Genomic DNA, 15,531 nt, shown 5'->3' on the forward strand with positions numbered 1-15,531 from the left:
TTTGAAAACCGCTTCAAATACCAAGTAGTCTCATGAGTATGAAGATTGGTTACAACTACGGGTTTCTCTCTCTCTTGAGACCTCATCTTCATCGGTTTGTTCTGCTGAGTCGGGCCATTCCTCCTTTGACCCTTTAAGCCACTGTGGGCCCTCCCACCACTTAGACTCTTTAAGAGTTTGAACAGAGCATCCTCTTGAAGGGAGATCAGCTGGGTTGCTGTGGCCAGGAACGTGTCTCCACATTTCTCTTGATGAGAGCTGAACTATTTCCTTTACTCTGTTGTTCACAAATGTACCCCAATTTTCGTTGTTCTTAATCCAATGGAGAACAGTTGTGGAATCCGACCAAAAGAATGCAGGTACATCTTCTAAACTCATAGCTTTCTGCATTGATTGTGCTAGTCGAGCGCCAATACTGCATGCCAGTAGCTCTAATCGAGGTATGGTTGTGAGTCGTATCGGAGCGACTCGTGACTTGGCCTGTAGTAGCTGTACACTAACACCCTTTTTTCCTTCTGATCTCAAATAAATTACGCAAGCGTAGCTCGACGCGCTAGCATCACAAAAGGTGTGCAAGCTGAAAGACTGTCGGTATCCTAAAGGAATCACACATCGGGGTATTCGTATGGTTTTCAATTTAGTCAAGTCGGACAGCCATTTGATAAATTTCTTCTCTGCTTCCTCAGGGAGTCGTTCATCCCAAGACAATTTTTTCTTCCAAGTTTCTTGCAGCAACAATTTAGGAATGATTGTCACAGGACAAGTAAACCATATAGGATCAAAAACCTTTTGAATGGCGGACAACACATTTCTTCTGGTAAAAGATTCACAGCTGCTATTAAATTGATCAGAATCACAAAAAAGTGCGTCCTCATTTCGGTCCCAGAGAAGACCAAGTACTTGGGAAGGCGTCACTTGTCGTACTTTCCCAGCCTCTAAGTTCAAAGTTTCCAAGTTGCATTAATTCGGTTGCTCCGGTCACGATATGAGAAAGTTCTCGAACGGTATCAACTGACGTGACGCAATTGTCCACATAAAAACTTTTCTCCAAAATTTCAGCAACGTCACGATATTTTTGAGGGCAAATGTGTAAAAGGTTGTTGATTACAGCGCCAAGTATAAATGGGCTACAATTCAGTCCAAAGACCAACTGTCTGTGTCTGTACGTCTTCATCTTCTTTTTATCATAATCACTCCACCAAAAAAATCTTAAAAAATCTCGATCTTCTGGATTTATAGATATCTGTAAAAAAGCTTTCTTTATGTCGGAAATCACGCCAAGATTCTTTTCTCTAAATCTCATCAATATCGATGGAATGGTATCCAATACATTCAAACCCTTGTCTAAACAGTCGTTGAGAGAAAAGTTGCCCTTTTCTTTACTTGCGGCGTCAAATACTGGTCTTACTCTAGTTGTCGAATGTTCCTTAAAAACTCCTCTGTGAGGAAGAAAATGACACCTCCCCTTCGGAACTTCATCAGGAACCACCTCTATAATTTGATCCCTTTCCCATTCTTGGAAAACCGACTCATAGGCTAAATATCTTCCTGAAGAAATTAACTTGGATGTGGTGGAAAGAAGTCTTTTTTCGGCAATGATTCGGTTATCCGGAAGATCAGCATTGTCTGTCCAGGGTAATTTAACCATATAGCGCCCATCAATATCAGTTGACAAGGTATCGTTGAAAAATTTCATCACTTCTTCTTCTTTTGGGGCCTTTTCTACAGGATCTTTGATTCCTAAAACTTCCATGTCCCAAAAGTGTTCTATTCTATCACTATGAATTAACATGGTGATACTCACAGAAGCATTAGTGCGTAATGGGTCGTAAGAATCATTGGCGGTTCTGCCCATAACAAGCCAGCCTAAATGAGTTTCACAGGCAATCAACCCACATTGAAGACGTTCCATGTTTCCAGTGAATAGTTGTCCGCAAAAGTCGGCACCAATTAACAGTTCTATATCAGGTGAACCTTCTCCGTAATCAGCAATCCATATCTTTTTCTTATATAATTCCTTATTCCACGGTCCTCTTTTAAGTCTAGGAATTGTACCACAAATAGACTGCCGATCAAAAACTTGTATGTCCAGAGAAAAATTTCTATTTTGTGGTTTAAGAGTGATTTGGTAAAGCCCATGATCTTTCACTTGCTTCGTAACGCCGCCAAACAATGATTGGGCTAAACTTCTTCTTGTCGTAGGTTTAAGGCCCATTTTTTTAACAGTTCTCTTCAATATGTGAGAATTCTGGGACCCACTGTCAATAAGAGCTCGAACCAGTTTTCTTTTCCCAATGGCTTCAATATTTACTAAGAGAGTCTGCAGAAGAACTTCGTTACCCTCTTTTGGCGACCAATACATTACTTGAATCTACCCTTATGAAAATTTAAGGTATATTTAAGGTATTTTTGAGGTATTAAGGTTGTTTTGAGGTATATTTGAGGTACATTTAAGGTTGCAGAGAAAACAGCAATAAAAATTATACCTCGTAAAGGTTGTAATTAAGGTGTACGAGGTTGATTTATATATACTTCAGCTTGTTTTGAGGTTGTTTAAAATTCACTTCAAATCAACCAGACTGATAAGGAGATTTTTAAGGTATACCAGGTTTATTTTCTTACACTTGTAACAAAAGAGGTATTTTTGAGGTATAAAAATTTTTACCTTATTTCAACTAACGATAAAAAGGTATTTATTGAGGTATATGAAGTCATTTTATTTATACCTAAGCTTATTTTGAGGTTGTTTTAAATTCACTTCAAATCATCCAGACTGATAAGATGATTTTTAAGGTATACGAGGTTGTTTCTCTTACACTTTTAACAAAAGAGGTATTTATGAGGTATAAAAAAATCAACCTTATTTCAACTAACGAGAGTGAGGTAATTACGAGGTATAAAAAATATACCTTTTTTCTACTAACGATATTGAGGTATTTATGAGGTATAAAAAAATATACCTTATTTCAACTAAAGAGAGTGAGGTATTTATTGAGGTGTTGAAGTCATTTTATTTATACCTAAGCTTGTTTTAAGGTTGCTTAAAGTACACTTCATATTAACTAACTCACTTCCCAGAGTTCCATGCGAGCCGGCAAATGGCGTGTGTGTTGACAATCGAAAGTCTATTTGAAATTCGGTAAGTGTGCTTGACATTTATTAATTTAGTTTTATCACTTTTAATCAAATATGCTTCAATTTTGAAACTTAAATTTTATTATTTTTGTTTTAACGACGCGTCCTGATCTTAAATAATTTAAGTTGGAGGATATTCTTAGAGGCTATCGTTGTAGGCTTAGCAATAAGAGAGAATAACCGAAATATTTCTCGTCACTGTTTTGGGTAACATTACTGGTGAATCGTTACAGCAGGTTATGCACAGTACATTTTCTTGTTTGTAGTTCAGTCAAATAGAACTATTCTTTTTATTTTGCTTAAATGTATATGTTTTAACGTAGCAGTATGCACGCTGATTAATTGAGAAAAATGTTCACAATTTTTCTTATAAATAAATCATTGAAAATTGAAAGATTTTTAAAATAGCAATTTTGCTTTGAAATTCTACTATAGCTGTATGCTTATCGTTTGGATATTTGTTGCAAAGTTTATATTATTGTTTATATATATATATATATATATAACGTCGTTGCCGAGTGGAAGGATTAAAACAGGTCATAGGTCGGGAAGGAGGGTACAAAATTTATTTATTAATTATTAGACAACAACAGTCATGAGAATGAGTAAAAGTGCACATGAAAAGTTGCGCTCCTTGGTTATATGTTAGGGAAAATCTTGCAAAGTAAAATCCGTAAAATCTCTTAATTTAGGGAAAGAGGGAAATCTTAGTAGTTGCTATTGGTTTATGAAATGGATCGAACGTTTCCCACACAAGAGCAAAGGGAAAAATGTCCTGCTCTTAATTAAATGCATACTTGAGCCAAAAATAGATTTAAGAACAGGATGTGGCTTTTAAAAGTGTGAGAAAGTATTTCGTTTAGAATAATTAATTAAGATGAAGTTTTATAAAAGAAACTAACATAAAAAGAATAATTGAAGCTTTTTATGATACATCCCCCCTCGCCAAAAATGTTTAGTTACAATCCAAAAATTTTAAAAATTATCCATTTGCAAAATCTTCCCTTTGGTAGAAGCACAATTAAAATAATCAAATTTGTAATGTTGACAATATATAAAAGTAATATAAATTATAAAACATTTACATATGTTCTCATTGTAAAAATTTTAACACAATTAAAAACCTGTAGTAGCTTTATCAGCAAATTTAAAATTTTCATTTTCAACAGTTTTTTTTTTCTGAATTAACAGCTTTTTCTATTTCAAAAGTATTTTGTTTAAAGATCACAACACAGCTTTTTCACTATAAGAATTCTTCATAATAATACAATTTAAGTTAACTCTTCAGTCATGATAAAAAATAATAAACATTTGTTAGAAATGTGTAATTTAAAATGCAAAACACAAAAAACATTTTTACAGAAAAATTTCAATCTGGAATTAGACTTGAGTTTTGTTTACCTTGTTTGAAAACAAAAATGACACAGTGGTTGTTATTCTGAAGTCCAAGATTTCAATATTGTCTTTATTTCACTTTATTTGTTATTTACCTTTAATATTTATCACTTTAATAGCAAAATATCCACACAAAATTTTTTTTTTCTCTATGTCTAAAATTTGCCTTCTATAACATTTTTTCTTTTCTTTTTCTCTCTTATTTTTCTTTCTACCTTCTTTTCTTTTACTTTTCTTTCTACTTTCTTTATATTTATTTATTTGTACTTTTATTTTCTTTCTTGGTATTTTTATTGCAATTATTAACCCGGATTTCAGGAAATATGTGTACTGACAAATTGCTTTTATAATCAGAAAAGGTGATCAATCTTCTCAGATTTTACATTACAACCCGTTTAACACAATTTATCACTAATTGAAATCCAAAACAAAGCTTTCAAATTTAATATGGTATTAAGGTAAATCAGTTTTCAATTTTTGACTGATCTAGCTATTTTCCTTATTTTAATCTGAAGTGCAAGTTTGGTTTATTTGCAAATTACCTTTTTTTTTTCTTTTTTTTTTCATTTATACCTTTCTTTTTGGACATAATTTTTTTTTTCAAGAATTTTAGTTCGGATATTTTTTTAAAGTAATTTTTGTGCAGAGATCTTAATTGATAATTTAATTTGTCACAATTGTTATCGAATTCAAATATTTTCATTTCTATCTTAAATCATTTCTATCTTAAACGTGTTTTTGAAGTGTATTTGGTTACTAAATTTTTCAATTTGTGTTTGATCATTTTCCTATCTGTATGCTGGAATTAAAGTTCAGAAATAAAGAAACGATTTGTTTATGGAAATTACTGAGCTAGAACAGAGCTATGAACTAATTACCAACGTTGGACTAAAGCATTAATGTCTGGTTGTACTTCAATTTTAATTCTAACAACAAGTATTTTATTCATTTTTCCAAACTATTTGCATTAGTTTTAACATTTATTGATTTAATTTTTGCCACACCGTAATTGCATTCATATATTAAAATTGAATTTCAATAATTATTGCAGTTGCATTACGAAGAGAAAAAAATTTAAATGGCATCCTCATCTTAAACCCTAATCACTGTAAAACAAAAATATAATTTCTACTACTCAAAAAAACATAGAAGCTGTAACACATAAAACCATAAATTTGAAAATAATTTCTCGAAACATTTCTTATGACAATCAACTCACTGAAAATACAAATTTCAAGAAAAAAAAATTTCAACAGTAAATACGATTAATATATAAAAAGTAGTTTCACTTTGAAACATCAAAAATGAGGAAAAAAAATTAAAATAATAATCAATAAAAATTTAAGAAATTGTTTTATGAGAATTGTAAAATAAAATAAACTCAAAGGATACGTGAAAATGTTCGAATTAGTCCAAGATATTTTGAAAACCACAACATCAGAGATGAGACTGCGTTGAAATTCCGTGAACACAATTCCAAAAACAAAGACGAGAGCTGCTAGGGAAAAAATTTGTTTCTTCGTTAAGATGAATAGTAAATTAACATTGAATGGAGAAATTGAAGCTTATTTTTCTTTGAGTTCTGAGTAGGTGGGAGAGGAATGTCAAACATCTAAGGAGACCATCATTAATTCCGGCATCATAATTCATCTACGATAAAATCCAGCTCAGCACTTAAGAGTGGCAAAATCAATGCTTTCTCAAAAGGATAGGGTTTCAATAAAAACATTTTAATTATCAGGAGTTCGATGCAGTTTTTCTTTTTAGTCCAAGGAAGGAAATTGAAGCTCAGCTTTCTAGTAGTCTCAGGAACGTAGACAAAATATGCAGCATAGACATATGGAAAACCGATGATCGTTTAGTTCCACTGTGCGTAGGTATCATTTATAATAAACTAAAAGTTGGATGATTGAAGAGTTTATTTTTTTTTTTTGATGAAGATACTGGGTGAATTAATTATTGCCATAAGTTGAAGAAGAATTTGACTGCTTATTTACCAATTGTTCATTTGAATAAATGATTTGAAGTTATTCCATATTTTTGAAGTACCCTCTTCCGAAGTTGATTTATTTAATTTCAAATGAGAGATATTCCATATCGTTGATGTACCGTACCCCGTTCCCGACCGTTTAATCCTGGCGACTTATAACGTCGTTGCCGAGTGGAAGGATTAAAACAGGTCATAGGTCGGGAAGGAGGGTACAAAATTTATTTATTAATTATTAGACAGTGCAGTCATGAGAAAAGTGTAAAAAGTGCACATGAAAAGTTGCGCTCCTTGGTTATATGTTAGGGAAAATCTTGCAAAGTAAAATCCGTAAAATGTCTTCATTTAGGGAAAGAGGGAAATCTTAGTAGTTGCAATTGGTTTATGAAATAGATCGAACGTTTCCCACACAAGAGCAAAGGGAAAAATGTCCTGCTCTTAATTAAATGCATACTTCAGCCAAAAATAGATTTAAGAACAGGATGTGGCTTTTAAAAGTGTGAGAAAGTATTTCGTTTAGAATAATTAATTAGGATGAAGTTTTATAAAAGAAACTAACTTAAAAAGATTAATTGAAGCTTTTTATGTTACATCCCCCCTCGCCAAAAATATCTAATTAGAATCCAAAAATTTTGAAATTATCCATTTGCAAAATCTTCCCTATGGTAGAAGTACAAATAAAATAACCAAATTTGTAATGGCAACAATATATAAAAGTAATATAAATTATATAACATTTACATATGTTCTCACTGTAAAAATTTTAGCACAATCAAAAATCTGTAGTAGCATTATCAGCAATTTTACGATTTTCATTTTCAACAATTTTTTTTCTTTGACAGTGCAGTTTTTTCAGTTTCAAAAGTCTTTTGTTTAAAAATCACAACACAGCATTTTCACCAAAAGAAGTATTCTTCATAAAAACACTATTTAAGTTAAATCTTCAATCATGATAAAAAAATTTATAAACATTTTTTAAAAAATGTGCAAGTTAAAATGTAAAACACAAAATGTAAAAAACAGTTTTACAGGAAAAATTTCCATCTGAAATTAGATTTGAGTTTTGTTTACCTTGTTTGAAAACAAAAATGACACAGTGGTTGTTATTCTGAAGTCCAAGATTTCAATATTGTCTTTATTTCACTTTATTTACCTTTCATTTTTTGTCACTTTAATAGCAAAATATTCGGAAATTTTTTTTTTTTCAAAATCACCTGAATTTAGGAATTAATTAATTTTCTTGGATTTGCGCAATTCTGTCAACATAATTTTGACAATGTTACGCACCATTATCATATTTAGTCTCAAGAATATTAGAAAACACAAGATCATTTTCAATTCTGCTATTTGAAAAAAAAATTTTTTTTTATGTCCAAAATTTGCCTTCTGTAAAATTTTTTCTTTTCCTTTTCTCTCTTATTTTTCTTTCTACTTTCTTTATATTTAATTATTTGTACTTTTATTTTCTTTCTTGGTATTTTTATTGCAATTACTAACCCGGATTTCAGGAAAAATGTAAAGACAAATTGCTTTTATAATCAGAAAAGATGATCAGTCTTCTCAGATTTTACATTACAACCCGTTTAACACAATTTATCACTAATTGAAATCCAAAACAAAGCTTTCAAATTTAATATGGTATTAAGGTAAATCAGTTTTTAAAATTTGACTGACTTAGCTATTTTCCTTATTTTTAATCTGAAGTGCAAGTTAGGTTTATTTGCAAATTACCTTTAATTTCTTTTTTTTATTTTTTTTATTAATATTTCTTTTTTTTTTTTTTTTTTGGACATAATTTTTTTTTTTTCAAAAATTTTAGTTTGGACATTTTTTGAAAGTAATTTTTGTGCAGAGATCTTAATTGGTAATTCAATTTGTCACAATTGTTAGGCAATTCAAATATTTTCATTTCTATTTCTTACGTGTTTTTGAAGTGAATTTGGTTACTAAATTTTTCAATTTGTGTTTGATCATTTTCCTATCTGTATGCTGGAATTAAAGTTCAGAAATAAAGAAACGATTTGTTTATGGAAATTACTGAGCTAGAACAGAGCTTTGAACTAATTACCAACGTTGGACTCAAGCATTAATGTTTGGTTACTCTTCAATTCAAATTCTAACAACAAGTATTTTGTTCATTTTTCTAACTATTTGTATGAGTTATAACATTTCCTAATTTAATTTTTGCCACACCGTAATTGCATTCATATATCAATATCTATACCAAAAATCAATTTTTAATAATTATTGCAGTTGAATTTAGAAGAGAATTTTTTTTTTTTAAATGTTTTAATTGCATTTTTATCTTCACCCTAAGCACTATAGTAAAACAAAAATATAAATTCTACTAACAAAAAAATCATAGAAGCTGTAACACATAAAACAATAAATTTGAAAATAATTTCTCGAAACATTTCTTATGACAATCAATTCACTAAAAATAAAAATTTCAAGAAAAAAAAAATTTCAACAGTAAATACGATTAATGTATAAAAAATAGTTTCACTTTGAAACATCAAATATGGGAAAAAATTAAAATCATACTCATTTAAGAAATTGTTTTATGAGAAATGTAAAAAAATTTAACTCAAAGGATACGTGAAAATGTTCGAATTAGTCCAAGATATTTTGAAAACCACAACATTAGCGATGAAAGTGCGTTGAAATTCCGTGAACACAATTCCAAAAGCAAAGACGAGAGCTGCTAGGGAAAAAATTTGTTTCTTCGTTAAGATGAATCATTAATTATCACCAGTAGTGAAGGAGAAATTGAAGCTTATTTTTCTTTGAGTTCTGAGTTGGGAGGGAATGTCGACATCTAAGGAGACCATCGTAAACCATTCCGGGGTGCACGATTCCAAACCGTAATGTTCCCAATCCTTAAGACGGGGAATATGCAACTTTTTCCCTCTTTCTCGGGAATACGTGATTCTAAGCAATGACGTCAGAATAAAATAGGTTTGTGCGCATGTACCTCTTCTGGAAAAGTCGCAGTATGTTGATAAACAGCTTCGAAATGTGCGAAGCTGAAATCGCCATGCCTGAAACAACTATTTATGTCATTTTCATTAAACAAAAGAAGAGAATCTGCTAATTTCCTTGGTTGGAGTATCGACACATTAATTTAATAAAGAGTTCGTGGGTGATGCTAGGTACGTCTAATTTTCTTAAGAGTACCGATGGTTCTTTTCGCGCCAAACTGTGAAGTTTTAACGTTTTTACTTTTGTTAGTTTTTCCTTTAAAAACCTTTCACAGATAGATACTAAGTGAAATTACGTTCAATATGTAAATAAACAGTTATGATAGGTATGTTGAATTATTAAAAATATATGTTCTTAGTAGTTATAACTTTGGCTCCGTTACGAATATTATATTAAGTTATAGAATTTTTTATTTATATTACTTTATAAATTTTTATTGAATTTGAATTGTACTGTTATTAAGTATCCTTCCATTAACAGTCATATGCATAATTCATGTCATTGAGCAGCTCTAATGCGACGTAAATAAAGTACCTATTAATTAGTTTTCGTACCTATTAATTAATTAGTTAGTTTTCGGCATTATTTTTTCTAATCAGTTAATAATATAAACAATTGTATCTATTAATTTAATTTTAGTTGCATGGAGAAAAATTTTTAATAAACAATACATTTCTAGTGACAAAATATATAACATCTTACATCAGGCACATCTTAGTTTTAAAACACCTTTCAATTTCACAATGTATAGAAATAGATAATTTAATATTTGTTGTTACTATTATTTTTTGTTTTGTTGCTACAGAAGGAATTATGGTACTTATGTATTTCAGGTGCAATAAATAAGTAACAATTATAACACAAATAATTAACAGTAGTAATTATTTGTGGTGTTTAATTAAATGTGGATAATGGGAAACATAATAGAAAGATTGTGGTAATAGTGGTTTTCTGACTCCAAAGATTGATAATTAACAATATAATCCTTTATAAAAATTGTTTCTAACAAAATATTCTTCAGTTTCCTTAGTGTCAAAAATATTTAAATTTTAATGTTATCAAATGTTATTAAAATTGTTTAAAAATCGTGATTTATCCTAAATCGGTTCCTTCTAGTAAGTACCTACCTAATTAAACATAGAATATCTAGTAAATAAAGTTTGAGTACATTTATTCGTTAAACAGATACCCCTTCCATTGAATGCTTATGGCCTCACTTTCTTTTTTTTAAATTTTCAGCTACATTTATGCAGACAGCTTTCTATTTGATGAATGAGATGATTTTTCTACTGTAAAGAGGATTCTTATCCAGAAACTAATTTTGATATCTAAATTATGGACAGTGGCTAAGCTGAACTAAATATCACATGGCATCTTCAGTGAAATCACCAGTGCAATTAAGACAATGACAAAGGCTAGTAATAGATCATCAAGCAAGGTTTTAACTGATCTTCCAAGTAACCTCCCTAGACCAGCGGCTGCTACTAACTATCATTTATCATAGGCTTCATAATATTTTACAATGCTCTACATTATTTATGGACATCTTAAGTCTTTCTTTTCTTTTTGAAAAAAAAGAGCTGTGATAATAGACTGTAATTTATTGTACTTAAGGATTTTCATTTCTTAATATTTTGAAATTTCTGTTACCTTTATATTTTTCAAACAATTGATTAAAATATATATATATAAAACCTGTATTCATGAAAATGTCTTTGATAAATTACATTTTTTTGTAAAATAATCTCCATGCTCAAAATATCTTAGTATTATGCATTAAAATTTTGTGAAATATTATATTTAATCATATTTTATAAAAAAAAAAAAATGCATTGATGTCTTAATCAATTTTGTGTTAAAATAGTGGTCACATATAGTAGTAACTTAAACTAATTTCTTTGTCTGTGAAAATCATTGACTATTTTAACAATGCTCATTCGAAATTGCTGTAAAATTTATGCAAATATTTAAAAAATTAGATGAACAGTAAAGACATATTGAATTCAGATTGAACACTTGTTGAATTCAGTTGCATACAACAACGAGCCAGTTGCGCAGCACATTGCAGGTTCAAGTAAATTTGTTTTGTTTGCATGCCTGTGCTTGATTGTATTCAGTTTTATATTATTTTAAAAACAAATGATCACGGATTTTATTCGTTTATTTGACATGCTGCGCTATTGATTTGAATTCTTTTTCTTAGTTGCTTGAAATTCATATAATTTGATATTCTACATAGCAAAATTTTTTCCTCGTTTTATCTGGTACATATGTTTTTTTAAAAACAAATAGGATTAATTTGTTTTGACATGCTTTAATGCATTGAAATTCACTTGATTTGATTTTAACTGTATATAGCAAATGTTTACCTCATTTTTTTATCTTGTATAATTTTTACAAACCATCCAAATCCAAAAAATATCCATTTGATTTTTCTACTATGCCTATCAGTCAGCTTACTAAAAGGCATATAATATATTAATTATTAGTCGAAGGGGAAAAATGCTATAGGGATAAAAAAAATTTACAATTATATTTGGCAGATCAAGTTAATTACTGCTAGTTTCTTATTTTCCTAGGTGTAGATAATTTTTTTTTTTGGTCTGTATGGCATTATTCAAGTGTTCTATGCTTGATCTGAGTATGAGACCAGAAAAAAATTCAAGTTTTCTTAATACCCTTGATTCATAAAGTTATTGTTTTAATTGTACTATTTTTAATTATTGATTTCAATTCAATAAGTTATTGATTATTATTTCTTCAAAGCTTTGAGGTTTAAGTAAAGTTATTTCACCTGTGCATATTACAAAATGTTTTAAGTTTATTATATTGTTTATAAAATAAGAGATCTCAGATGTGCTTTGAAATCAGTCCCCATTGATAATAATTGCAATTATTAAAATATATAATAATTTATTAAATTGTTATTATTTACATAATTAATTGTTATAGTCGACAGTAGCATTATTTAAACTTCATTTACAAATTCAAATTTATTCTGTTTCAAGTATTGAATAAATTTGTTAATTTTTATTTTCTGTTCTTTATGAGGATATAAGATTTTTTCTTCCCCATTGATAATAATTGCAATTATTAAAATATATAATAATTTATTAAATTGTTATTATTTACATAATTAATTGTTATAGTCGACAGTAGCATTATTTAAACTTCATTTACAAATTCAAATTTATTCTGTTTCAAGTATTGAATAAATTTGTTAATTTTTATTTTCTGTTCTTTATGAGGATATAAGATTTTTTCTTCAGTAATATTATTGAAATTGTATTTCCAAAATTCTGTTTTCATCTAGTTTTCAACATTTATTTTAACTGCATTTTATGGTTTAGAATATTTTATGAAAAAGTATATTTACATTGTTTAGCAATTAGCTTTTTTTATAATTCTAGTATTACATGCTTTATAATAGTTTCATAATCCACAGTGGGTATTGAATATTGTTTTAGTGCTTTTGAAATAAAAATTATTTAGTTAAAAAACTAGGGTGCTTTTTTTAGATTTTTTTTGCTATACATAACAAAGTTAATACCTGTTTTTGAAATGTAACTGAAAGCTTTCTAGCATTATGTTCTTTAATATAAGAATAAAATTAAATAATTTTTAATGGGCATTTTGGCAGCTTTTTCTTGAGGGATTATAAATATTTAGTTCACTGGAATTGTTCAATTTAAGGTTATCTTTCAAGAATTATAGTTTTTATTCTATTTAACGAATTTGTTTTAATTTATAGCTCATAATGTAAATTTCACTGTCTAAGATCGGCAAGTCCTTTTTAATAAATTTTAAACTTTGTAAGTTAGGAATTCTGCAACAATTTTTGATTAAAAATATAACTTGACTTTATTATTCAACATATTTTATTTGTGCTAATGTTTTTTTTCCTCCATGACCCTATCCTTACATTTTTTGGTCCCTGGTGATCTACAAAATAACAAGTGTTAATTTTTGATTTCTGGTGGAAAAATAAAACTCAGTTTTCCACAACGTTTTTTTTTTTTTTTTCGAACTCTACAAATCTGTTTTTTTTTTAAACAATCCATAATAGCATTCCATAATTTTTATATCCTTTTCCTCTTTTATCAATTATGCAAAAACATGAAAAGCTTTCTAAGACTTAAAAATGTAAATTGGATGCAATCAAAAATTTTTTTTGTGTTTAATGAAAATAACTAACGTTTGTTAAAAGTAAATATTATAAATAAAAAATGTTTCGATTGAGTATAGATCTTGTATTTATCCTTTTTGAAACCTTTATTTTCATGTACTGTTGCTTTCATTGCATAAGTCTTAATTTAAGACCATCAGCACTAACAACTTTTTTTTTTTTTTAAAAAAAAACTTGATATCTAAGAAAAACTGTTTAATGCCATGATTGTAGAATATCCTATTTTACTGGCTTACAACTTGCATCTTCACACGCTAAGTCACACTAGTCAAATTAATATATTTAAACATATTGTTTTCAAAATTAACTTTAATTTTTTTGTTATTCTTTTTTTAAACATAAAATTTGTTCACTTAATAACTTTGTGTTAATAGTATCATATTATGGATTCACAAACTTTTGTTTCTTTCCAACTTAAATTTTAATTTAAAAAACCGTAATGTTCTATAGCCATTTCCTTTCTGATGAGATAATTAAATACATAAATTAATTTCAATCCTAACCAAAAAAATCTTAATAAATACTACAAATTCTTCTAATTAAAAGGAAATATTAAATATTTTTAAATCAATCTTTTGGTTATTTTCTGCTGATATTTGGGTAGCTCTCTGCTATAAAGTTTAAATGGTAGACTATTAGTTTCCCCCCCCCCCAGATATATGAATGAGTTATTTGTTCAAAATATATTTTGAAGATTATATTTCAGCTTAGTATAAGTTTGAAGTATTATTTGAAATAAATTTTTCATTAATAATTCAACATTATGAAATATCATTCCCTCGCTCGCAACTCTTTCTAGTTACAAATGCAAAAAATTTTAATGCTTTGTCGTTCAACCTTTACCGTTTAATATTAATACCTGTAATGCTGTTACTATGAATTGGTCAAAGTTTCTGGTCTTTAAATAGGTTTCATATTGAGCAAGAAATTTGAAACTCATATTTTATATTCCCTCACTCATAATGAATGATTCAAAATATTTCAAACCTAAGTAACTATTATTTGTATAAAAACGGTGCACATGTTCTGCAAAACCAACTCAAAAACTAATATCAGTAAATTGGGACAAGTTTTTTAGTGCATAAAAATGAAAAAGCAAATTGGAAGTTTTAAAATATCCTATAGTGAGATACATATTATTTTAATTTATTTATGGGAAAAAATAACTTCAGAAGCAACTAATGCTATTCAACACTTAATGCAAGGTTACACTCTTTTGACGTCGATTACTTTATACAGATAATTTTTTTAAAACGCACTTTTATTTCCCATCATGGTAATAGTTTAAGAAAATATTTTAATGTATTCACAGGAATAAACTTCATAAGCAAAAAATGTTTATTTCCACATTCCCTAACTGAATGACATTCTTGAGACGCCTTTAAAAACATAAGAATCAATTACAAGTTAAAAAAGATATTCATAAGCAATTTTATTTTAAATTACTAAACCTAATTAAACTACTAATTACTTCCTAAAACAATTTTCACACTTAAGAAATCTCTGACATAAATCTTTATCGATGTTATCTTATCACTATTTGAAAATAGCGTATATGTACTGAGATTTACTAGTTCAATCACAAATCTTCAGTGTTAATAGTGTAAGATTATTAATTTTGCGCAACCAAACCTATCATTTTTATTTATTGTAATACAGCTGTATTATCTCATGTGTATAATTAAGAGAAAAAGTTTCTTAACTAAATTACTCCAGACTAGGTTAAGCTGTAATATCCATATGCCTACATTAATATATATGAAAATTAAACCTTTCCATTTTGAATATCAAACCTAAACAATTTGTTTATTTCTGTTCATGTACTTATTAAATGAGGGAGCATTAA

The 15,531-nt window shown here is 28.6% G+C and overlaps 1 protein-coding gene and 1 long non-coding RNA gene across 2 annotated transcripts; one reads left to right on the forward strand and one right to left on the reverse strand.

Annotated features, from left to right (window-relative positions):
* Positions 1 to 30: 30 nt before the first annotated feature.
* Positions 31 to 2,362, reverse strand: LOC147811913 (uncharacterized). Its single transcript, XM_087162284.1, has 2 exons — positions 894 to 2,362; positions 31 to 835 (listed from the first exon to the last, which is right to left on the reverse strand). Exons 1-2 carry the CDS (start codon positions 2,360 to 2,362, stop codon positions 31 to 33), a joined length of 2,274 nt encoding a protein of 757 aa, XP_087018410.1.
* Positions 2,363 to 8,691: 6,329 nt separating this feature from the next.
* Positions 8,692 to 14,731, forward strand: LOC147811914 (uncharacterized). Its single transcript, XR_015433194.1, has 2 exons — positions 8,692 to 9,669; positions 10,739 to 14,731. It is a non-coding gene; the product is annotated as an uncharacterized LOC147811914 (long non-coding RNA).
* The last annotated feature ends 800 nt before the right edge of the window (positions 14,732 to 15,531 follow it).

Source organism: Parasteatoda tepidariorum, chromosome 4 (assembly GCF_982258835.1).
Source record: "Parasteatoda tepidariorum strain Cologne lab strain chromosome 4, Ptep-v5.0, whole genome shotgun sequence".
Classification (NCBI taxonomy): Eukaryota; Metazoa; Arthropoda; class Arachnida; order Araneae; family Theridiidae; genus Parasteatoda; species Parasteatoda tepidariorum.